The 26,825-nt window shown below is 34.9% G+C and overlaps 1 protein-coding gene across 1 annotated transcript; it reads left to right on the top strand.

Moving 5' to 3' along the window:
* The first annotated feature begins 5,142 nt into the window (after nucleotides 1–5,142).
* On the top strand, nucleotides 5,143–25,329 carry LOC128547142 (uncharacterized). The gene is made up of 8 exons (XM_053518885.1): nucleotides 5,143–5,226; nucleotides 17,915–18,021; nucleotides 18,762–18,890; nucleotides 19,737–19,805; nucleotides 19,981–20,028; nucleotides 23,017–23,085; nucleotides 23,923–23,988; nucleotides 25,209–25,329. Exons 2-8 carry the CDS (start codon nucleotides 17,928–17,930, stop codon nucleotides 25,283–25,285), a joined length of 552 nt encoding a protein of 183 aa, XP_053374860.1. The 5' UTR covers nucleotides 5,143–5,226; nucleotides 17,915–17,927; the 3' UTR covers nucleotides 25,286–25,329.
* Nucleotides 25,330–26,825: the final 1,496 nt, after the last annotated feature.

The following is a 26,825-nucleotide window of genomic DNA, read 5'->3' as shown; positions in this document are numbered from 1 at the left end:
TTATTCGTCACTGGGAAAAATGTATTTTACATACATGAAATAAGCTTCTTTTGATAGATCAGATAGATCAGGTAACAAATATCAGTCCAGAACTCATCAAAGCATGTAACAAATGGATATTTATTTATGATCGATACATAGAGAATAATAGGTTAATGCCGTAGATGAGAAAGTTTATCTGGCGAGGTGGAGGAGGTTATCGGGTGAGCCGAAGGCGAACCTGATAACGTCCGGAGCCGAGCCAGATAAACTTTCTCCATCTTAGGCACTAACCTATTATTCTATTTATCTTGTCATTACCTCATTTTCCGATATTTGGCAATTTATTTTACAATAATAAGTGTGCGACAACCGTTTTAATGACGTCATATTCGTAATGACGTCACTTATATAATGACGTAATCACCGACAAAATCGCAATAACTTCTTCGTTTTTGAATAAAAACTCATAATTTGACCACTCATTTTCTTAGTTCGGACATTTCCAACACAATGGTGATGGTTTCAATGCAAAATTTCTTATGACAACAATATCGATCATAAGGTCACATGATCAACTGACCGTATATCACTGGCCACGTGTCAACTGAGAGTATATCAAAAAAGATATACGGCACCCTGATATCGGGTCGAAAATACTGACGAAAGTGACAGGATAAATTTAAATAGTTCGATTCAAATAAATAAAATGCCAGTTCTGTATCGGATGTTTACCATTATCACAACGTAATCATTTTGTAATTATCATATATTTTTTCATTTCTACGCCAGACATGTCAAGAAGCTCAATCACTTCCATATGACCTATCTACGCCAGCTGCTCAAGATTAAGTGGCAAGACAAAATAACAGACACCGATGTCCTTGCTCGAGCCAAACTCACGTCTATTTACGTCATGCTACAACGCTTGCAAGTTAGATGGACAGACCACATATGTCGAATGCCAGACGATAGGATCCCGAAGCAGTTACTATATGGGGAGCTGCTTAACGGAACAAGATCGACAGGGAGCCAACGAAAGCGATTCAAAGATACATTGAAGGCCTCACTGAAGGCACTTGGCATGTGTACAGACTCCTGGGATCTTTCTGCTTGGCGAACATACATTACTAAAGGGACCTCACTCCCAGAAACGGTACACATGGAGGAGTTTAGGAGGAAGCGTGCTATTCGCAACGAGAGGGCAGTGAGCTCATCCATAGCTGAAACCGAACGTACAGACCACAGATATGAGACATGCGGGAGGTACTTTCGTGCCCGGATTGGCCTCAGCAGTCATCGCTGGACACACAGAATCAAGTAAACCACCTAGAAGAAGTCATGGTCATCTTCGCATCTTCGATGGACGGACGAAAACCTGTATGTTAGAGATTCTTCTGTGGGTAGTGATGTCAATAAGTATGTTTACTCGCATCACGAAAAACACATGTATAATACGTAGGGGTACAATAAGAATAGGCTGGATAGATATATTTAAGTCTACATAAATCTTTCCTTAAAATATATCAAAATTGAAGATGTGATAACTCTTTTTTTAATATTATATTTTTAATGACTCCTTTAGGTTTTGTGTCCCCATATGTGAGATGGTATGTTAATGTCTGTCCGGTAAATATATAGGCACTAAGTGAAAACTATTCATGATGTAATTTTATTGTTTATGAAACAAGTTCTTCATTTGTGGGGATACATGTTTATCTTTATACAGACTTCAAAAATTTATTTGTTACCTGTCATTTACAGCTGAAGACTGTGTCTTACTGTACATGACGTTAACTGGTATGATTTTTCATTGGCATAGCGTATAGTGGATAAAAAGATATCTGGTATTTTTGTTAAGAAATGCAGTATAAATAATTACTATATATTCATTATACAGACGACATTTGTTTATTTCGATGCAAGATCGACACATTTTAACGAGTGAAAACCAGATGTTTGATCCAAAGTTCACGCTTGAAAAAAGTAATTTATCTTAATACATGTGTAACATATACTTACCTCACAATTGCATTTTATAATGATTTTATCCTAAGCACGCTGTAGGTATATTTTAAACAGAATATAATTGTACATTCTTACTGTAAAATAACCAACTTTTACACGACTCCTTCTGTAAATCTCCTGTCCATAGTTTATGCTATTACACATGGTTGCTCTGGTAAAACTTGAGAGAGAAAATACGTGATGTCATGTAACAAAACACTTATCGAATGACTTAAAGGTCAAACCAATTTGCCACCTGTACATCAAACATCCGGCAAATGTTTTTTACTATTGATCGGTAAGTCATTCAATAAGTGAGGCGTATTTCAATATTCGACTGAAAAACATGTAAAAAGAAATAAACACAAAATATGGACACAAAGTGTTTTAAAAATATTTTGACTTTTTAAGTATCAAGTTGAACATCATATACTGTCATGACGAAGCATTATTTATTGTCAAAGTGTTACAATATATGTTAAACTGACACATTTTCGAATCATAAACATACTTTTGTGAAAATTATACAATATATTTAGAATTATTAACAATGTTTTGACATTCATACAATGTTTTTTGTTCTTATTATGCACAAAAAAGGATAAATATACATATACATATATTTTGCAAGTAACACGTGTTCAAAATATATATGTAAAGAAACAAATTCCGTGGAAATCTATGCAATGATCGCATATAAATAATCACAACATGTGAATGAACATTACATACATCAATTGTATACAAGTAATACAATTCAATAGCAGACGTTACTTTAGTTGTCGGCTCTAAAGAAACAAACTGGAAACTAACGAACTAACAAAATGATAAGTAGCAAAAGTTGTTTATGACCAACGTCATAAACTGTAGTAAAACTATAAATTTCAATAAGATGTACAAATCATGTCAACTCCATCTAAATATTTTGAGCAGAAACAAAATACTACAAAGGTCTAGGCAGACAGACAGACAAACATACGGATACATAGCACTTATTAGTCTAAACCCTCCTCCTACTTCTCATAACAGACGGAAACTCAAAAGCAACAAAAGGCTGCTTAATTTTTTTTTAGAAAACGGTGTTTCTAAAAGTACCACATTTGGGACACTTTAACCGAAAGTACAGCAAGAGGTAAGAGATCTTTACCATACTCTTATTCTGAGAAAAAGGGTTATAATGAGTAGATATTGAGATTCTGAATGACTCTCAGATGCGAACAGTTTTTAGTATAAAACAGACACGTGAACCTACATCTACATACAAAAAAGAGAGACATAAAATAACTGCAAGTGTTAAAAAAACCAATGTCATGTTTTTGGAAATAAGACTGGAAGAATTATTTTTCGTTCGGCTATAACGTGTAGCTACTGTGAAACTAACTCGCTGACAACCGCGAACCGAAATGTAATTATGTCTAAGAACAAAGATAAGTTCATCAAACTGTACCCAGTGTGTATGTGCTGAACCTTTCAAATCATGGGATCCATTTAATACTTCTTGAAAACTAAGTTCCGCTTTGATAGGTGTGATTCACACTTCATTACCTCTCATGAGCAAATTCAGTCATATCAAGTTTGCTATTTCGCTTGCTAGTGTTCTATGCTTCCAATGGCTCTTCTAATATAGCATTTAATATATGAATAGTAAGTTTCATTCCCTACAGATAAGTAATATCACAAATTTTAGCTCGAATGTAATCTTATCAGGGCGTTTACATCCGACGCCGATTCCAGAAAATAGCTCCTGTAACATTCAAGCCAACATGCAACACATTAACATGTTACAGGCCATCACAGTATTCACCTTTCCGTCTACAACAGACGAACCATGACACTATATATGCTATTCAAGTAAGGTGAACCAATACACTTGAAAGAATGTTTCATGCCACGAACTGCCACAAATTAAGTATAAATCCTAACTCTTGAACGACAGCGTGATATTATAGGTTTTTAATTATAACAACACTGTATATAGCAATTGCCAGAACGACGGCTGTGACATTTTCGAGTACTCTTGCACTTCTTGAAGTTGTTTTATCTGAAAAAAGCAAAAAAATCATGTTCCTATATATTTTATTACGACAAACAGTTTTGTCAGGATCCGGGTAGGTAATGTAGAAATGTGACCGCATTTAAGTTAAGACTAGAGGGCGTGGACGTCATCAAGACAGATATTTTGAAACAACTGTATGTAAACGAGGTATACCAAATGTGAGTGTGTTTCTTAGATTTAATATGGTGACAGAGCCTTTGATGGAAGATAAACTCGTTTCAGACATGACCTGTATTAGACAAATATTCTCACTTGATTTAATGTGGTCTCTAAATTGTTAACAAAGATTACCTTTGATTTAACCCAGTAGCCTTGCTTATATCCGATTTTAGACTAAAATCAAAACATATACTTAAATTTTATCACGATATATATTTTGATCATGCCTCATGTAAAGCAAGTACCAATGCAACCTATGGAGTGTTAATAGATTCTTTTTTTACAGGACTGGACTCAGTACTCCAGTTTTTAATTCGAGACGACACACTTCGAAACATGATTTTATCAAAGACAAAAAATCTGACAAAGTTTTCTGGAGATCAAACTAGACCATCGCCTGCGGGGGCTATCGCTCGTCTACAGATGCGCAAGACAATAAGCAGGAAAAGAGTTGCGGTTCTTGGCCTTATTACTCAACTCCCGATGACAAATAATGTATAACGTTTCAAAAATATAGTATTGAAAGAAGGCGAATCTTAACAAAAAAAGCACTTAGGAATAAAAACCTGTCAAGTTAAAAAAAGTTATAATTCTGACAAAATGCACAGTTCTTGACCTACTTATTAACTTATTAATAATGATGATAAACAAGTATACAAAGTTTCAGAACTAAATTTCAACCAAGACATTCTATTTTCTAAGTACAAAAAGGGCCGTAATATAAGCGAGAGTTATGGTTATTGGTCAGTTGATGATAAACAAGTTTTCAAAGCAATTTCTCGTATAGTACTCAAGTAAATTGGACCCAAACAAAAACCTAAATTAATACGCCTTTGGCTTTTTATCAACACGCATATGTATAAAATAAACTTTATTGTAAATTAAATGTGCATGAGTTGTCTTAATCAATGATGACAAAGTCCGCTTAATTGATACGAGATAAAAACAATAACACCAAATTAGTCAAGGTAATGAATCAGATCAACTTTGGATGTGTTTTAGGAATGGGAATACCTGAATAAGATGTACGTATATGTTTAGTTATGGAAAATATATTTTTATTGTTAACACTGTATTTTTAACACATCAAAATACATTACTTTTAAGCTTTATTGTCGCGTTTAAGTACAGTATACTGTCTGTCATCCAACACAATCATAACTGAAATAAGTTCTCGAAGCAGGTGTACTTGCTATGCTGTGTTCATATCCATAATATCGTCTATGTTGAAGAGACAAAACACAGCTCGCCGTCCGTCAAATAACTTTAAAGTTCAATGGAATAAAACCACACAGTATGTTATTGGCTTTAGTAGTGATTATTTGAAACAGAATTGAATAGCTTTCATTTAAAACAAACAGGAAACCAAAGGAAATCAAACACATCATGTTAACAGTAACCATTAGTATCATTCAAGACGGGAAAATTTATCTTGCAGCTATCCATATGCATGATTTCCGATTTTTTATTTTATAAAATAGTATTGGTAAATAAATGTTAACTTATTCCTTGAAATCTGATATTTTATATGGCTGGTAGACTTCTGAGGAAAAATTTTAGGGAAGAAGAAGAGTATACATGTCTTTGTCAATACCTGTAAAAGGCATGTACGTTTTTTATCTGACCTTCTTACTATATTTTGCTCAGTTTTACATATTATTTCTGGTCATTGCAGTATTGAAGTGAATAGTGTATTGCTATGCAATACAAAGTCCCCTACTGGAATGCATCTAATTTTCTCTACTGCTGTATAACATAATGATCGGATATCTGTCAATGATGCATAAACAATATTGTAGTATATATACAATATGTTATAACAAAATACTTGGATTAAAATTTGCATATATAAAATCTACAGTTGTTGATTGTTTTGTAACATCTATGAATATAAAAAGTATTTAATTTAAACTTTGATAACATTTTATTTTGGTGGGAAAATGTGAGAAACAAATGTAAAAAAAACAATACTAGTATTAAAGGGAAGTAATTCCAATAAAAATACACCAACTGTATACCATCAATTGGGTCTATATGACACACGAGCTGATATAAAATATTTTACAGACAGGACAGGAATGTTGACGTTTGACATTCAGGTGTGACCTTGACCTTTGCACTAGGGGTCTGGGTATTAAACAAGGCACATTGTCTTATTATGGGAAACTTTTGTGGCGAATAATAATAAAGTTCCTTTATAGATGACAGAGCTATGGACTAGAAAGGGAAAAAATCATATTGATCCTTGACCTCTGACACTAACCTTGACTTTTGAGTTAGGGATAAGGGGTTGCGTAAGACAAGATATCTCATTATAGAAAACATTTGTGGTAAGAAATATTAAAATCTCTTCATGGATGACAGAGTTATTGATCATAAATTACAAAAAAAATATCAACTTTTGATCTCCAAGTGTGACCTTGACCTTTAAGTTAGAGGTCTGGGTATTGCACATGGCATATTGTCTTATCATGGGGAACATTTGTGCCAAGTAATATTTAAATCCCTTTAAGGATTGTTGAGTTACAGACTGGACAGGAAAAAAGCCCCTTTGGCCTTTGACTTCCAAGTGTGACCTAGATCTTTCAGCTAAGGGCCCTGATTTTGCGCATGACATGTTGTATCATCCAGAGGGATATTTTGCCAACTGATATCCAAATCCTGTTTTGCATGAGAAAGTTATAGACTGGACAGGAAAAATCATATAGACCTTTGACCTCCAAGTGTGACTTTGACCTTTAAGGTAGGGTTCTGGGTGTTGCAGATGCCACGTCGTCTTATCATGGGGAACATTTGTGCCAAGTAATGTTATAATCCCTTGATGGAGATCTGGACCGGACACGAAACATACCTTGTTCATGCCATGTTAACATTTTGACTGCTAAGTGTGACCTTGACCTTTGAGTCAGGGGTCTGAATTTGTACATAACACATTATCTTATAATGAGGTACATTTGTGCCAAGTAATATTAAAATCCCTTCATGGATGGCAGAGTTTTGAAGCGAACAAGAAAAAAAACCTTTATGACATTTGACTTCCAATTGTGACGTTTATCTTTGAGCTAGGGGTCCGGGTTTTGCGCATGACCCGTCATCTCATCATGGGGAACATTATGCCAGGTAGTATTAAATCCCTTGATGAATGGCATAGTTATAGATCGAACACGAAATTGCGGACGGACGGACAGAATCACGTAATGAAGGAATGACGGACGGACAAACGGTCGGACGGAAAAACGCATTCCTATAGTCCACGAACCTGGTTTTCAACCATTAGGGGACTAATAACAAACTACAGGGGTTTTAAGATTAATTTGGTAAAATGGGTATGCAGAGTCAGTTTAATACAACATAAGGCTATAAAAACAAAAAGCTTTGTGTTCCAAGTACTTCCATATTTGTATTTATTCTTACACTTTTTGGACCTTTTTATGTAAGTCGGGTCTCTATGCAAACTGTAATCATCCTACCATTTGCTTGCAGCAGACATCTAAATAACTAGATATTGATACCAACAACAAATGGTTAACACCAGTTTAAATGATAAATGTGATACGTAAAGATGTTCATAAGCAGTTGTATTTCGTTAATGACTCATTGTTTTTAAGAAAAAAACTTAAATCAACATAACAGTTACTAGTAACTCCTTTACTGTGGCTTTACTTTAAATGCAGGAATGTTGCATTCATTTGTCAATAACGAGTGTGTCCACCTCTAGCAAGACTCACCACCCGGCATCTGTTCGTAAAGCTGTTAATCAGCTTCGTGATGTCTGTGCGGGGAATCTGTCGCCGTTCGCCAATCAGCTTGTCTGCAAGCTCATCAAGCGCTGGTGGCTGATGAGTCCGAGAGGAAACGGCGCTGCAGCATGTCCAAGGCATGTTTTACTGGGCTGATGCCTGGTGACCTTGCCGGCTAGTTCTTGCGCTAAATGGTGTACACAATACGGCACACAATGGGCTCAAGTATCTTGTCTCTGTAACGTAGACCAGTCAGTGCTCCATTCCCGATGACGTTGAGGTCTGTGCGGTCGTCATAAGATATGCCCGCCCGGACCAGAATTGACCCCCCTCCAAAACAGTCGTGTCCTGCCACACAACAGTCACGGAAGCGCTCGTTCTTTTGCCTCCACACTCGCCTGCGGACGTCATAAATATCCAAACTGAAACGTTGTGCAATAGCCGACGTCCAAACCAAACATTTTGACGGACAAACTCTAGGCTGCATCTTCGATGGTGTGGGTTCAAGCGTGGCCTTACCACTGGTCTGCGAGCACGCAAGTTGGCAGAGTGGAGCCTATTCTTGATAGTCTGTGTTGAAATCCGGAGTCTATAGATACGTTCGAAGACTCTTTTAAACGCTATAGTCGAATCAAAACGGTGACGTTGCGCCATCAGTGATATCTGGTGGTCCTGTGCTGCCATAGTAACGTGGGAACGACCTTGACCTGGTCAGTGCGGCATATCCCCGTTGTCGAGATACAGTTGCTATAATCTTCCCAAGATGCTGTTGCTAACGTGAAATTACGCGGCGACGTAACGTTGTGTCTGTCCGGCAGAAGATATCACAATGCGCATTGTCGCTCATTTTGGGTCAAACGTCGTCTATGAGACATATTTCACGTGAACAGTGGATGTTTTCACGGAAAACCCAAAACTGAAACTGATTTCTTTAAAATGCTTATGATTAGATTACTCAAACATTACAGCAAAATGCCTTACTAAAATAATCACCAGAATGCCACGACCCAGGCTTCTATGACCAATAAAGACACAGAATGCCCTTATCTGTTCTTTGTAGAAATATCAGCTTAAAGTCCTGGTGCAACTAGTAAAATAAGCCAAAAAGGACACTTAAAATGCCACTAGAGTACTACGACCCGGGCTTTCAATGCCTTTCAATATATCTAGCTAAAGAATGCCTTCCTTTTGCTTTAAAATTGTTTACTTGGCACTGTCGTCCCAAAGTCCCAGCTTGACTAGTGCAACAAATAATTAATTAAATAATTAATTATTTTCGATGTGTCTCCTTCGAATACCAACAGCGAACTGAGAGTCATCTAAAGCGAAGCCAAGTCCTTTGACTTGCTTCTTGAACTGCGCATGCGCCAACTTACTTATCCAGTGGAGGTTCCTCTAGGAAATGCGTAGGGCTACTGAATATAACTATGTAAAATGTCAACTGATTGGATAAAATACTTACATTCATTTCAAAGAACACCGTCCTGACATTGACTGATTATACGTATACATATATATGCAAACAATAAGCGTTTATTGATACCTATAAAATAAAGCTTTCAACAACGAAAGTGCATCATAAACAGAAGAATTATAAATGATATAAATGCATCAATGCTTTAATTTACTTCAAATACGTATGACAAGTAATTGAACAGTATAATAAAGGGGAAAGAACTACATAGCACCTATCGAAGGCAGTTTTGTTAAAAGGCAGTAATTGTAAGGAACGATCTAATTAGAGTATCAGGGGCATTTTCTCATACTGAGAAAAGCAAAACAGCTTTTACATTGTACTTTTTCATTGACCCTAAACAAATCTGCTAAAGCGACAAATACTTTTTCTCTTGAAATTCGGGAAACGTAAAACATTTCTTGCAGATGTCATACAGAAATTTCAATAAGGTAAATTATATTAAATGAGAACTTTAATTTGTTTTATTATTTATTAATTTATATGTTGTAACTTTAGACAAAATGCGTTCCAAGGCGGTGCCCCTATTTTCAACTGGTTTTCCGTCAGTCTTGCATTGTCTGTTGCGTATATTGTCTTGTTTGTTGTAAGTTTTTTTCCTCCTCCTCACTCCCCCTATCGCCCCGCCCCACCCCCCCCCCCCCCCCACCCCCAACGTCCTTTCCCCTTGCATTTGCGCTCCTTTTTGCATCCCTCTCCCCCTTTACTTTGAGTTAGTTTTCGTGGCTCCCTTTTATTTTGGCTGCCGGAATCCTAAGGTGGTACACGATTGCTTTTTCCTGCTTATAGGGGTGCGTTTGTGTGCTTGTGAGTCTAAAGCGGTGCCCTACTGTGTTCTTGTATCTTACTTGTCTTATTTTCTATGTTAGTTAGTTGGGTGTGGTTGTGTGGTAATCTTTGGTACATGAATGTCTGCGCTATTTAGGTTTACGTTGTAGTGTAACTGTGATTAAGGATCGTAGCATTCCCTTTGTATATTCATCCTTGTTCTACTTTCCCCTTCAACTTCCTCCCTACCTCACTACCTTTTTAACCCTTACCACTTCCTCCCTCTCTATCTATATTTGGCATAAATTTATATGTACTTGTTAGATTTTTGAAACAACCCGTCTGTAATATTTTTCCATTACGGTTTCTTTTTGTTCTGGGCCTACTTTGCAAACGCGTTGCTATAAGGCTGTGTTTTTGGTGCTCTGTGCTTCCGAGAAATCTAGCCTTACCTAGTATCTTTTAGTGTATAAAAATAAATAAACCTTTGTGATTTAATAAGTCAGACTTGTTTTAATTTCTATGTAATTAGCAATAATCTTTTCTAAGCACGTAAATCATAAGTCAAATATGTTTTCATTATAATTAATTGAAAAGATATTGGCAAAAAGTATTGCGTTAGATGTTTTGTTCAAGATATTTTCATCAGGGAATAAGAATATTTTCCAAATAGTATGTACACAAAATGCATCAAAGATAAAGTAAGAGAATGTCTTAACTTTTAGTCTATATCACGGTCATTATTTGTTATTAGTCTTGATTTAATGAAAATAAAAGGTGACATCCGACTAACTTTATGCTAGAGGCTGGTGTATATGTAACCTGCTAGGTAAAACTGACAAGTCAATTCAGACTCTATTATTAGAAGAGGTAGGTGCTTTCCAATTCTGTTTTCGAGATTCATCTGCTTATGTTTGGAACGACAAAGCATAATTCAGTATTAAAATTGCAAGGTGTACATGTACGAGATATCTAAAAAGTTTATTTACATTAGTGTTTTTTACTTGGCTAAAACCCACTAAAAATCCAGTTGTTCTTATGCCATTTATAAGTGGCATGTGACAAGAACATGCAGACTTAGACAAAATACTGCATATACATACTGAACCCCAAATAGTGCGAAATGAAACAAGATGCTATTGCGAAAGGGAAGGAAAGAAGAAAGATGAGGACTATCTATATTTGGGCAACTTGTAATATACATGCACAAGCTTGCTTATGTTTGATTCGGTAGTGATCACCAAATATGAAAAATGCTTGAATGTTATTCTCAATGTTCATCCATTCTCACTATATGCCTATTTCATAATGTGTTTCTTGGTTTCTTCACAAAATAGTGAGAACATCTCAAGAAGTGAACATTTAATGCATGTCAACTCATTTGACTAAAATATGTAAAATATAGCCCTGGGTAAGCAACATCTTGCTATTTATTATTATCTATTATTCATGCATTTTTTATTCAGGAGCCATTTTATCGTCAAAATATTTGTTATTTCCAATCAAAACCATGCTAATTTCAATAACATCAAGTCATTGGCGATGCTAAAACGTGAGAAAAAGCACTTGTCACATTCTAAAATCTACAAAAGTAGGTCCATCTGGTTGAATATTGAGCCTTTATTTAAAAAAATGAATATAAGAGTTTTAAGCCATTAAATATAAGCCATTTAGCATCATTTCATACTATCCGAAATAGATTAGTGGCTCTTTGATTGATTTCCGAGGATTAAAACAAAACAAAACAAACAAACAAAAAAAAAAATAAATAAATAAAAAAAATAAAAAACAACAGTAGCGCTCCTTATGAATACATTGCATTCAAAGAGAATGTAGAGGACCTTCCGCCAACAGGCGAATGTCTAATTGTATAACGCAGACAGCTTCTCGGAAGGAACATACAGCTATTGTTCCGTGATAACAGAAGTGACTGCATACTCATATTTACCATGATTAATATTGAAATTGAAAGGTTCCCACATGGATAGTAATCGAGGTCATTAACCGAAATTAATATCTGTTTTGTGAACCCGGATATTTTAACTAAGACCATGATAAAAATGATAACGAACTAGTTTACATTAGTTTTCACTGTAATTTAAGTATTCATTCCGCGTTTGAACACTAGGAGAATGTTACTACTCAAGAGTCAAACGTATTTATGTTCAGATTGAAGACATGCATTTTGTTGAAAGTAACATCTCCATTTTATAATAATTATTATTCATCAAAACAATTTCATAACGGGGCATCCGTAGCCGAGTGGTTAAGGCCGCTGACTTCAAATCACTTGCCTCTCATCAATGTGGGTTCGAGCCTCACTCTGGGCGTTGAATTCTTCATGTGAGGAAGCTATCCAGATGACTTACGGAAGGTCGGTGGTTCTACCCAGGTGCCCGCTCGTGATGAAATAATGCACGGAGGGGCACCTGGGGGTCTTCCTCCACCATTAAAGCTGGAAAGTCGCCATATAACCTATCATGTGTCGGTGCGACGTTAACTCCAACAATTTCATAACTATAGTCAAAGCAGTGATAAGGATCACATGTGAACAGGGACCACAAGGATCTAAAAACCATAGGACCATTTCCATATTAACACATATCATTTTATTTTAATCAGTTTTCCCAAGCATGGTTAACTGGTGTCATTTTGTTAATGTTCATTATATTTTTAACTTTTCAATACATGTATTAGTCATAAAAAATAACAACAGGAACGTATGTTACTTCAGTATAATTGCCTATTAACTAGCATATTCTGGTGTCTTTAAATACGCAGCATAAACAATATATTATATTGCTAAAATGTCGAATAAGAGTAATGATGTATGCAAAACAGTTTTGCTACATATGAACACAGTGATCCTTGGTTCAAGCCTATTCTAATAAATGGCAACTTCACCGCATGAATTAGAGGTAGGAGACGAATGATTTTATGCACAGTGCCTTTTATTAAATCGCCATTAAGAACATACGCATCACCCGGGGATCGAACTTACAACCCCAGGATCCGTAGTTAAATGCTTTGCCTATTGAGCAGGGACGTGCTATAAAAAATTAAGAAGGGAGATAAGGGTATTAATATAATAACATACAAAATACGATGCAAAATATATACAGCTATTTAGTATAAACACTTGAAACAGTATTTAAGGACATCAATGTGCACACAAAAACAAGCCTAAGTGTCATTTTGATATTTACCCTATTTTGACATTTACTATCAGCGTTTCAATATAATTAATTCTCTAATCACTATAGTACGTACCTGACCCTAAAATTAGCCTGTCAAGAATACAATCAGCTGTTTAATACATGTACAAAGACTGATCTGTTACTAAGTATAAATAAGAGAAAATAGGTTATCTGGTGTTAATTGAGAAAGGGGAAGTTAAATTTTGCTACACGTCATAATTGATAGCCCAATCAGCTTACTTCTGAACTGTGATACAGACTACATAAAGTATAGATAACGATATGTGAACAATAACCGAGTTTTAGATAAAAGCTAATGGTAGATTTCCCGGAAGCACTGAGCACCCCAAACACAGCTATAGAGTCACGAATATGCAAAGTAGGCCCACAACAAAAACGGAACAGAAAAAATAATATAGACGGGTTGCTCTAAAAAATCCTACAATTACATTTTTATTTCATGCAAAATACAGAAAAAGGAGGGGGGCTAGGTGTAGAAAAAGGGAGGAGAGTGGAGGGGGAAAGGGGAAAAGTTGAACAAGGATGAACGGCATACGCCACACAAAATACAAGACGAACGGAAAACAAGTTGAAAATAGGGGCATCGCCTTGGAACGGTCTGTAACCTATATAAAAGAAACTAGGAGCTTAAACGCGTTTAGGACATGCCAACCTCGCACTTACCTTATATTCAACAAGTTAGAAAACACAATGTAAATAAAATCAAACCCCGCTGAGAAAGGTTCTAACTTTAGTGACATAACACCAGATCATATAAAGTAAAACATAAATTAGGGTCAATCTAATGTATAATTACACCAATGTACGCAACAACTTGTCTGAAGTCAGAGCACCAAGAGCCTAACGTAGGGACACGACTAAGAAAGCTACAAGACAAAATTCCACTACGTCCGTCCGTTTTATTTTTGTAGGATTTAGAGAAAAAAAAACATCAAGGAATCTTGAACTTTATTAGTCAGCGCAACATCAAATAGGTAAGCGTAGCGATTAACTGTAGAGGGGTCAATCACCAAACATGCACTGTGCTTCACGATTTTCGCATTGTATCCTCTTTTGATAAACTTTTTTAACACAATTTACAAATATCTGATTAAAATAAGGACTTTTTTTTAATTTTCCGAATTTTATAAACTACATCTCTATAGTATTCCGGGTGTGGCAGGCCAAGTTTTAAAAGTGTTTTAAGGTTAGTATTGTATTTCTTAACAGTTCGGACGATCTATAGTAAAATTAAGTGTAAGTCTTTTGTAGTTTATGATAATGGTAACCCTGTTTTAATAATTTATTGGTGATATGAAAAGTTCTATTATTAAAATCCTCTAACTTTGAGCAAGCTCTTGCAAAACAAATAATTGTGAAATATAGACACCGTATGATGAAGCTCGAGGGACATCTCCATCAAGGTGGGAGAAGTTGACAATTTCAAATTTAAATCGCCTCTTCGTTCCTAGATTGTTATTCACAATTATTAAATTTAAGTCCAAAAATTACGCTTCTCTATCTGAAGATTAACCGTGTTAAGCTGTAATTCTTTGGATAAATATCTTTCACCATTTCTGTAAAATATAGGTTGTCCATATTCAAAATATCACCAATGTACCTCGAGGTTCCATTAAACGCTTCAATATTTTCAAAGTGAGTCTCAGTGGACAAACTAAGCATAAAAATCCCGTTCATAACAGTACATCAGTAAATCAGCAATGCATGTGGCGCAGTTAGTCCTCATCGGGATACCAATTACTTGTCTGTAAGTTTTATTGCCAAATTTGATAAATATGTTATCAAATAGAAACCTTAGAGCTTCAAAAGCCAGATCACAACTCCATAGGGTGTATCTCCTAAATTTACTGTTAAAAAAGAATGATATAGTTTCATTACATGCCAGATGATTAACGTTTTCTCTTGCAAATGTTTTCTCATTTAAAGCTACCAGTTTTTCTTTTATGAGATTATGCGGTAAATTAGTATAAAGAGTAGAAAACATCATAAGTACTTATAGTCGAACATTTGAAGTGTTTGTTAATTAGCTTTCTGATATATCAAAGCTTGAGAGAAATGCTCTTAAGAATTTGATGCACGATGATGTCATAATGATAAAGGAGGAGTCGCTGACTTCAAATCACTTGCCCCTCACCGATGTGGGTTTGAGCCACACTCGGGGCGTTGTATTCTTCATATGAAGAAACCACCCAGCTGGCTTACGGATGGTCTGTGGTTCTACCCGGGTGACCAATCGTGATGAAATAATGCACGGAGGGGCACCTGGGATCTTCCTCCATTATCAAGGCTGGAAAGTCGCTATATGACCGTTAATTGAGTCGGTGCGATGTTAAACATAACAAAAAGGATGATGATAAAAGAGGTGCTTCTGCAATAATGGACAAAGGTCACTATGAACAAATGATTATAAAAACTACTAAATTATTTAGCTTATTATGAGAAATTTAATGGTGATCTTTCAAAATCTGACAGAATGAAATACAGTAAACTGATCATCGAATTTTAAGACTGGCTGCCTTGCAGATTAGGAAATAGATTATCTCTAAAACTTTAAAATGAAGACTTTTACGGTCTACCAAAGGTCCATAAAAGTATATAAGTAAGTGAGTTGTGTACAAAGTTCGCAACTGAATATATTGGAGTCACAAATGGTACAGGCTTGAAATTAGGACCAATTGTTTCTGGTCCAGCGTACCAAACACAGAGACTCAGTAATATTTTAGATATTTTACTAAGACCATCTACAAAATTTGTTCCTAGCTATTTACGTGATGGTACAGATTTTATAATTTTCCTTTCAGAAAGGATTACAGCAGGAACACTTTTAGTGACTTTTCATGTTGAACCTCTGTATTCTAATACACCGCAAGTGTAAGGAACAGAGGCAATACACTCCTGTTTAAATCTACATCCAGAAAAAATGCCTATACGAAAGCAGCAAAATTAATACCACACTTATGAACAATATATTCTACCTTAACGAGGTATTAGGCAAATAAAAGGTACGGCCATGGGGACACTATGTGACTCAGTCTATGCCACACTAGTTATTGGTTATCTTGAAAACAAATTATGTAACAACATTTCTTCTGAATTTGGTGAATAATTCAAAGAAATATTTCAAAGCTCGCTGGAAACGATTTTTGGATGATATCTTCATTTTATGGACCCAGAAATTCAGGAAAAGCTGTTAAACAATCTTGATGAAAATCTAAAACTTGCGATGGAGAAAAGCACCACAGAATTACCCTTTTTTGATGTTCTTGCAATAAGACCAGGCACTTGCTTAGAAATAGATGTTTACTATAAACCAGAACTGTTACATGTCTTCGTTCTGGTGCATTTGCAATAATGTCCCAGTGCTGAAATCTCGCCGCATAACTGGGTTTAACATCGTTTTAAACAGTTTTGAAAATTGTTTATTTTTATTTCGTTACATATGGCATTCGTTTTAAAGGAGGGACATCTTTTTGAGTAAATTTTAAGTATTGATTAGTACGGAAAAAAGGACAGCACGGTAAAACATGTAATGGACAGGTACATTTTAATAAAGATGTGGCTTGTTTACCAGCAATTGTTGGAAGTTCATTTTACGATTAATATTCGTTTTTATTAATGAATCATGTCGAGTTCATATAAGTTATCATTTTAATTTCTTTATACTAGATGTTTCCGTTAGATTTTACTACAATTTATCAAAAATGCATAAAAAGGACGCATTGAAACGATGTCTTGAAGCGTAAGGAGTAGCTGGCTTTCGGTTAAACTCTTCTTCCAGAACCTATACTATTATTGTGACAGAAAGTGGTGGGTAGCTAGATGTTCATTATCTATTACTTGACTGTGAATGATGTGCTTAGTCATCTTAATGCGATCTGATGTAACTGTGATGTGTTTGTATTTTGCAGGATTGTTGTGGTTATCATTTTCGAATATAGTGTTAACTTCGGCTCCCCTCCATTCTGGTGCCTATTTGTACCAGAGTTACGGCGTCTGTGTAGTCATTCAGATATCTTGTTTTAATGTTACCTGGGCCAGCAACTTTGTGTGTCTCAGTTCTTTACTCCATGTACAATGTATAAAGGTAGTGCATGTCAGGTCTTGAGGTACAATGCATGGACGGAATGCAGGGTGGTGTACTCTTTTGTATCTCTCTAAACTGATTGCTTAGGATGTTTGCATTCAGTCGTTATTGACTGTGTGCTATACTTTCTGCTGTTATACCGTTTTCCCTTAACGTAAGAGTGATCAGAAATGTAGACTTCGCCACATATTCGACTTCAGAAGGCTCATATAGAAGCTGTATCATTAGCGTTTGACAATACAAATTTTCGGATAACAGCTAGCGTCAGGTAATATTTTCCTGTTCATTTTAGAGATATAAAATGTAACCGTATAAAGTGTCACTTTAGTAGTAGTTGAAATAGTGCCTCTCACAAAATTGAAAATTTACTTTGTGTTTAACTTGTTACAATTCAGATATAGCATTTATTTTGGTGTTGTTTGATTCCAGAATTTTCGGCACTATGGCAACCGAAGAACAAAAAAGTTTCAAAGTAACATTCAACGACCGAAAAGTATTGATACGATTTCTTTCAGCTGAGCAGTTTATTAAGAAATGTAAGTATTTAATTTGTAGGAAATTAATCTCTCTGGTACGGAGTTCCGTGCATTAACAATCATCAATGCGTTTAAGGTAAGTCGGGAAGGGGAACACAGACAAAGATTAGGATTAAAAGCCAGTTACTCTATAAATATGTATTCAATTCAGTGATTATTTTTGTTATACTGTAATCTTAACTGAATAGAGCATAGTCGGTTATTATGGCCAAGGGGTATTGAAGGCAATATACAGACTGTTTACTTTTTTTGTGTGTGTTCGGGTTGTGCGTCTCTTTTAACAATTTTTCAGTTATATAAACGACGGTGTCTACTTGTCGCAGTGAGCACAATGTCCAACTTTATAGTGCTGCCTCACAGGAGTATCACGCTGATACTGAGCGCCAAGTGAGGAAGCTACTAGTACCATTTTTTACGTCTTTGGTATGGCGCGGCCAGGGATCGAACCCACGACCTCCCAGACTCGAAGCGGACGCTCTATCACTAGTCTACCGAGGCGGTCTGTTTACTCTGAAACGAAAGAATAAACAGACTGTGATGTTAGAAATTCAACACATGTTGAACCAAACAGTATTAGATCTATATAATATTGAATTATGAATAATCAGCATATCTCTTGGACATAAAATGCATTTTTGTAAAAGTCTGTATTTCCTCTGCAGAATACAAACAAAAAATAGTGCTTTAAACATTTATGTAGTAACCTTTTCAAGTAACCAGACATTTTATATTTCTAACAGGTAGGGAAAAATTTAAGATACAGAATGCTACTGGAGTTATTTTCCTGGATAGTGACGGTACTGAAGTAGACGAAGATTGTTTAAGCATATATTCAGACAAAACAGAGTTCAAATTAATCGTACATGAAGGTACTCAATAATTGTCTTTCCTTACAGGGGCCACTCGATAAAATACTGTTTTATAACAGGTTTTTTAGTAAATCAATGAAATATACAAGTTTGGTAGTTTCAGAGTTGAAAAATATCAAGTACCCTTTCTCAGTGGTTCGGAATGACAAATTTTGTAAAAATCAGTTATGAACATTATGAAAAGAAATAAACATGAAATATGTTTGTTGACATGCAAAGTAAAAAAAAATGTCTTGAAGTTATAAACACAAGATTGAAATTTTCACTCCATTCCCAATGTTTCGTTTGTTTGATTAAAAAAATATTTCGATCTTGCACTGAAACAAATAAAGGTACAATATATCTTTTGATATCATATGAAATATCTTTTTCTAAAATCTAAACTTCTAGAACAATTTTATTTCATGAGCAAATACAAAGTCCTGTATCTTTTTACATAGGCCTTATTTTAATGGACATCCGGCTTCTTTCCATGTGCCATATTTATGTCATATTGGCGAATAATACAGTTTATACTAGATGACAAACCGTATCAGTTCATACGAATTTCTATCTATCGTAAAGAACTGTAACTTGGTTTTCATTTTGTTGAAACCTTGTTTAAATAATGATCTTCCAAAGGCATTTTCTCTCGTGTAGTGCATCGTCAGACGCAATTAATAGACACTGGAGAACTTAAAGTTTCTGTTGAGAAAACTCAAAGTTGTACATGTATATATTACAGGGAAATGTAAAAATAATCACAATTGCATATCAAAATCGTATATATTCTAACGGTGTTTTACAAAAAAAGTTTATCTATGAAATATGTTATATTTTCCCATCCTTGATTACCATATTTTTCAGAAAACATGATTATCGCAGATTCAGAGACTGAAGTTGCCACAATTGATGCTGGAACAGCAAACAAGCACTGTAAACCATACAGTTTTTACTACTTTTATATTTCAGATACTTATTTTAATATGCCTTTAATACAAGATAAATACCCTTAATACAAAAAATTACAAGTTTATATCTAATGTCAGTTATGTGAATAGACCTTTATAATATTAAATACATGAGCTTGATGAACAGTGAATCTATTTAGGTACGAACCTGGTCCAGGACTTGATGGACACCATCAGTATCAAAGACGGTAAGAAAATGAAGTATTCTAGTTTCTCTTTAAATACTTAACATATACATATACTATCGGCAATATTCATTATTCTTAAGAACTCCGACGGTTATGGGAACATTTTTAATTTAAAAGTATCTTTATTCTTCTGAGTTAATCGTCAAACAAGTTTGACGGGGGCATACGCAAAATTTTCAAGGAAATATTTTTGAAATTCAAATTTTGTTTTGGAGAAAATAATGTTGTTTGTCTAAGTTAAGTTTTTTATGTAAGGTAGTATCATTTGTGAAAATGGATTAAAAATTCACACACACTTATTCACTATGATAATCTGACTTATACTGCACAGGATCCATAACTCTATTTTACGTTCTTAAGCGTTCTTTAACAAAATTATGCTCCTTTTCTACTTTTGGTTAAGGTTGTGTATGTAGTCATACACGTGTCCACTGTTATGAGCTGATATGCACCGCCCCTTTTTCTACTTTTGGTTAAGTTTTTGTATATATGCTGGTATCTCAGTACCCACTAATAGTGGGAATGGATTAAAAGGATTAAATCTAAAAAAACAATTGTCTACTGTAATGAGCTGTAATGGACTGTACAAGGTCCATAACTGTGTTTTATAATTTTGCAAAACTAAGTCTAATATTCAATTTTATACTCATTCGATTGTTGATGTCCTCCGACTGCTCTTGTTTGTGCAACTAGTAAACGTTTAAAACATTCATGTCTTTTGCTGTCACCATACAGAAAAGACATTTCTTTTACGATAGGTGACATGCAATACATGAATTAACAAAGGACCTCGGACATTTTCCTATTCAGATTGCCTATCCGATTAAGGAAAACGTGACATAGGGATAGACTTCTGAAACTGCATAGTTCTGATAGTTGAAGACCATTTCTTGATAAATGCGACTTCATTTTACAAGTTTATGAACAAAAAAGAAGACTTTGTAGCCATTTCTCATTCTCTTTTCTATTAAAATATGAACATAAATCCTTTTTATGTTTTAAACATCTTTCCCACCAGTGACGCAACAAAATAGTTCACATGCCTTTGTAAATAATTATTATATACGTATGCTGCAAAAATGGCACTTGGTCACAGGTGGGAAAGTGTTTAAAATTGAAAAAAACTATGTACAGGGTGTCAGCAAATAAATTTTTACATAAATATTTGACACTTATTGCATGTGTTTCCTAAACCTTACATATATACAGCTTTATTCATTTTTGTAAATATTTCAAGCACAGAAAACACTACACTAAATAAATAGGGGACACAGAGTGAAGCTAGAAAGCAGACAGATCCTTATAAGTATATCTTATGAATTTTTCAATCAGATCTGTTACCTCTTAACACTCTAAGTCCGTCGATTGAGTGTTATCAGGATTGAGACAACTGCATCTGTCATAAGCCAAGAACCAAGCAAGTGGCTTCGACATATTACATATGTGTCTTCAACGTAAACATGACAAAGAAATACAGACGCACTTCTATGGGAATAGTGCCACTTAGGTGCAATTTTTTACCGTTTGTAGGACACAGTTGAAGCGAACCTAGAATGCATTTTAAGAGCAACATTTGCTTTTATTCGATCCAGCATCCTATACCCTAACAGAACTACACCAGACACCATCTCATTAACTAACCTAATTGCTTCCAGAACTTACACTGACACCCATAGAACTAATACTGACTCGCACATAACTAACACTGACACCCCCAGAATTAACATCAATTCGCTCACACGTCTGAAACTTATTTCGAAGCCAACCGAAATACTAGTAAGGACCTCAAAGAACTAACACAGACACCCCAAGAATATCTATATAAATGTTGATACTAGCTAGTGAAGTTCCACTGATATAAAATGCTAAAAGTAAGGCATCCCTGAACCCGCAGTGGAATAGGCAGTCTCCTGCACCCCTCCGTTTCAACTGAAAAAGGCCAACTACGCCAATGTATGGCTAACTACACCACTGCATGTATTCAATTATAATCCTCCACATAATGCCCGGTCAGTATTGTACATGTGTATAAATACAGTATAGCAATAGATGTATAGAAAACAAACAATAGGATATGATCAATGCATCAGTGTTATCATGGGCACTCGGGTGGAAATAACTGAAGTACAGTTAGGGACCAAATGTTTTGTTCCACTTTTATTTTTTCCGTTTCGTTTATTTTCAAAAATGTCCATAAAACTGATAATCTGCATGGTATCAGTTTATTTATTGTGTTAAAATATTTCATAGTAGACATACCTTAAATACCAATGCTTATTTTAACTAAAAATACACATTTTAAATTTTTCAAAAATATGACACTTAGTTACAAACTGTTCGAATTTCAAGAAAACGAATATAAAATAAAACTATTTTTTGTGACAGTTTGATAGGAATATAACTTATTTCTCAGTATTTGAAGCTGTTATATAAAACTATCAGCTACTGAAGTCAAGAAATAGCATTGAACTTAGGGCAAAATCCCTAGCATAATGTCCGATGTCCTATGACAAACAAAATATATGTGATCTTCATTGTTAAGCAAATTCTCTGCTGGCATGATTCACTATACATAGTAAAACGTAATTACGATGTTACAGTTTAGGTAAGTAACTACCATTATCATTGTATTTTCTCTGCAAACTAATGTGTGTTTCATACTTATAAACACTTTATTGATTTGACTTTTTGGAAGACAAGTTCAAATTGCGTCAAATCAAACAACTTCAGCAAATGCAAACCAACATACCGTTAGTTTAGTATTACTTTATTGATAAATGTGTTAACAACTAACATAATGTCAATGCATAACAAAACATTTGCAAATAGACTGGACCGCAAGCTATCTACAGTATTAGTAAACGGCTCTCTGAAAAGTAAGCTGTCCTCTAAGTAGCGTTCAGAATGATCCAATCTAGTCCATTTTGTCGGTTTTTTATGTTTAGACAATGTCTTTTCCAACCCTCTAATTACAGTTTTGATTTTCAGAAAACCTGAATGCCGCCGATTCAGAAACTGAGATTGAAACCATTGATGCTGGAAAAGCAGAGATAAACCGTAAGTCATGCAGTTTTTATACTGTAAGTTGCATATCACAGAGGTATTTAAAAAACACTAATTACAACATTTTAGTGTAAGATGTGTATGATAAACAAATATAACGTGTTGACTACGTTATTCATTTTTGCTTGTTTCAAGCCCAATATATATATTATACGAATATATGACCTGATTGGAGGAAATACCAAGTGGAAATGAGACGGAATGAGCCTATTCTTACTTTTGTTAGTACTCCTTAAATACGAAGATAAAAAGTTGATATGAAACGTATCTATTGCGCACGAAATATACTTGGTGGCAGTGCAGACAATTAAGCATGTTCTTTTCTTCTTTTTCAAGAGGTACACTTCCTTGCATTAAAAGGAGATCAGCATCCTCCATATTTATCTTTTTTTACGGGCAGGTTTAAAAATATTTCTTTCCTTCTATTCTGATGGCCCATTTCAGACCAAAACAGTTCTATAGCACGGCCATATACTCACCGACGTATAAAGTCTAAAACTGTAACTATAGAACGATAAATATGCCAGTTGCCATATCTTTGTTTATATTAACATAAGGCAATTTTTTGTCTGAGCTCTCTGTAAGGACAAAATATACCTTATCATTATTGCAAAGTTTCATTACTATAATGTGCTAATACAACAGTAATAGAGCAGAAATATAACTTAGCATTTTAAAATCTATGTCCATGTTTCAGTCTTAAAACACTGATGAATACAGGCTAACTCTCTTCTTCTATTCAGATTACTCAGTTCAGATTAAAACAGAAAGTTCCAAATTTATTATATCCTATTATGATTAAGATTTACAGATACTACTCTTTCTATTCAGAGGAGGACTCAGTTCCGGCCAGAACTGAAAATGCGGAGTTGACTGATGTAGGATCTGACGAAGCCGGTAAGTGCTTCTATGTGTTAAACACTGCTGAAACACGCTGAAAGCGATGCATGCTCGGGTCCGTAAATAACGATAAAAACAAAAACTAAATAATATTGACTTCCCACTGAAATTCCGTGAAACGGGATATAACAGTATGAGTATATATGTTATATATAGACTTGTATATCGGACAATATGAATTGCCCAGCCTTAAAGCAATGTAAATATTTGACTAGGACAATATAACCTCCGGAAAGGCCAAAAATGACATATCAATCATAATTGTATAATGATGACTTCAGCTATAATCTCACAGTCATGTCTAACCTCATGTTTGGTAAGAGGCGTGGAGGAAAATAAAACAAAAGTTGATTTGTTAAAAAGGAACAAAGCTTTTGATCATTTCCTACATATATGTCATTTGAAAATAGCATATTGAAACGTCTTTAATTGATATCGATTAATAACACGTGTTTTGAAAATCACAAGTGTGCTATTATTACGCAGTATTATTTCTACCGATGGAAATTGGTAAACAGACTTCTTTTTCCCAGGTCAATTGGCCAATCTTCAGGTGGCTCGCAGCCATGAATAACTTGATCAATTTTTTGTTAGTACGCAGAAAGCAAATTGTATTTTCTAATGTATGACGCACAAGGTTGTTACTAATAAACAAACTAATTCAAATACTGGACTGTTGATTCTTTATTAATTCATGAAAGCACACATGTCTTATATGGTCACAAAATGTAGTTATATAAAATAAGTTCTACTAATAGGAACTGTTTGACAGAATGATGGACATGTTTTGATACGTCTTACTAATCATATGTTAATTAGTCCGTAATACGGACCGGCCGAATAGTATATAAGGCCAGTGATTTAGCTTTACGAGAGGAGGTTTTGATCGGACGTTGAGCCGGTGACATGTCTCTTCGGTGCAGTCACGAGAGTAATCCGAGGCACGAGAGATGCAGCATGTCGATTTCATTTTATTGAAACTAGATGAATTTATGTCGTAGATATTGAAGAACTATATAAAGAAAAACTTATGAAATAAAATTGTAGAAAATATAGACTGGTTGTTGGCTTTGACTTTTACTGCGGCCAAGTTTATGTGACAATTAAAGCAGGGCAAAGTAAACAATATTGCAAAGTTTCATTACTAATTGTGCAAACACTATAATACGTTTTTTAACATAGATTCAGGTTAACATATACTTCTCTTTTTTATTCAGAGGAGGATTCAGTTCCGGCGAGAACTGAAAATGCAGGGTTGACTGATTTAGGATCTAATGAAGCCAGCAAGTATTAAACTATATACTGTAAAATCATTTAATTTCGTGGGCAGAAAATTTTGTGGTTATGGTCAAAACGGCAATTTCGTGGGATATTAATTCGTAGATTTCAACTTTTGAACATAAAATGATTGGGAATTTTACTTTTTCGTTTGGATTAGATTTCGTGGATTGACTCAACCACGAAATCCACGAGAAGTAGTCCTCCACGAATATTAATGATTTTACAGTACGCTAGTATGTGTTTATACCTAGATAAAACACACTGAATTGATAAGCTGAAAGCGATGAATGCACGAGTCCTTAAAAACGATACTTTGAAACAAAAGCGAAATTCCCACTGTAATTTTCTTGATGTGAAACGGGATATTACATTATGAGTATATAATAAAATTTTATTATGTCATAATTGTAGACTTATGTTTCAAACAGTGTGTAGTTAAATTGTCTAGCCTTCAAGCAGTGTAAATTAGTCACTGTTAAGATTGCTGGAAGCCATGAATAACTTGATCATTTTTGGTTCATTCTCTTGCGTCCTCGGAGTTTGTTTTGCTGTACAATATGTATGATCACAGATAAAGTATGTATGTCAATGCAGCCCATGTATGTATATATGTATGTATGTATGTATGCCATTTCTAACCCATCACTTTTTAAATTCTGTTCATGCCATGAATTCCCAGTCCAATACTACCACTTTATATTTCCCGCGTAGCGTACTATAACAAGTCTATATCTGCATGTAGTTCTCGTGTGGCTATCAATGTGTACTATTATCGCATTCGCATTAACCGTTAATTAGACCACGATAATCCGTAAATAGCCAATCGCAAAGCAGACTTGTACCCGTCTATATTTCATATACAACAGTAGCGTTGTATATATATCGGGGGAAACTAGGGCAAAAAACACGTGAATTTCGTGTCAATTTACCATCTAACAATAGAGGCTAACGCCGGAGTTAAATGACCTTGCAATATTCTCACCAGTTATCAATGGGATAAAAAATAAGACTGACATGGAGGTAAATTCAGTTGACAACGTCTAAATATTAATATTGTAAAAATGGCCCATGTTATTAGATATCAATAAAATTGAATTACAATAAACTACATATTTGTAGTGTAGAACCAACTGGGTAAAAACGTAATTTACACATTCACTGAAACGTTTCCAACAGTTGTAACTTTTTATGTTCACTTGTTATAAAAAAGACATGTCAGCACGATCCTCACATTTGCAATCAACTGGATCCAGTTGTTCGAAACTTTAACAGGCGATCGAGTTAACGGTCGATTAACTTTATCAGTAGATTTTCGACAGTTTAAAAAACATAGAAAATCAAATGTACTTTGTTAAGGATTTTAAACACTAAACCATCTTTACAATAAAATTAAAACATCATACTAGTGTTTCCAACCCACCAAGACTAGTATCTTGAATAGAAATTTAACAGGCGGTTAGTTTAACAGCTTAATGAAGTGATCGTGGGTTCGAGCATCATTGGGGTCACGACAATGACTTCTCATATGACCCCAGTACTAGTTTTCATAGGAA

The sequence above is a fragment of the Mercenaria mercenaria genome, chromosome 12, assembly GCF_021730395.1.
Source record: "Mercenaria mercenaria strain notata chromosome 12, MADL_Memer_1, whole genome shotgun sequence".
In the NCBI taxonomy this organism is placed as follows: Eukaryota; Metazoa; Mollusca; class Bivalvia; order Venerida; family Veneridae; genus Mercenaria; species Mercenaria mercenaria.
Note: the sequence above shows the minus strand (reverse complement) of the source record. Positions and strands in the feature narration are given on the sequence as shown.

What these genes read in the sequence shown, in the direction of transcription:
- LOC128547142 (XM_053518885.1), top strand. Translation starts at nt 17,928, where the DNA reads ATGGCAACCGAAGAACAAAAAAGTTTCAAAGTAACATTCAACGACCGA. An exon ending in TGGAACAGCAAACAAGCACT is followed by an intron (nt 19,806 to 19,980) that starts GTAAACCATACA and finishes GAATCTATTTAG; the next exon opens with GTACGAACCTGGTCCAGGAC. An exon ending in TGTAGGATCTGACGAAGCCG is followed by an intron (nt 23,989 to 25,208) that starts GTAAGTGCTTCT and finishes TTTTTTATTCAG; the next exon opens with AGGAGGATTCAGTTCCGGCG.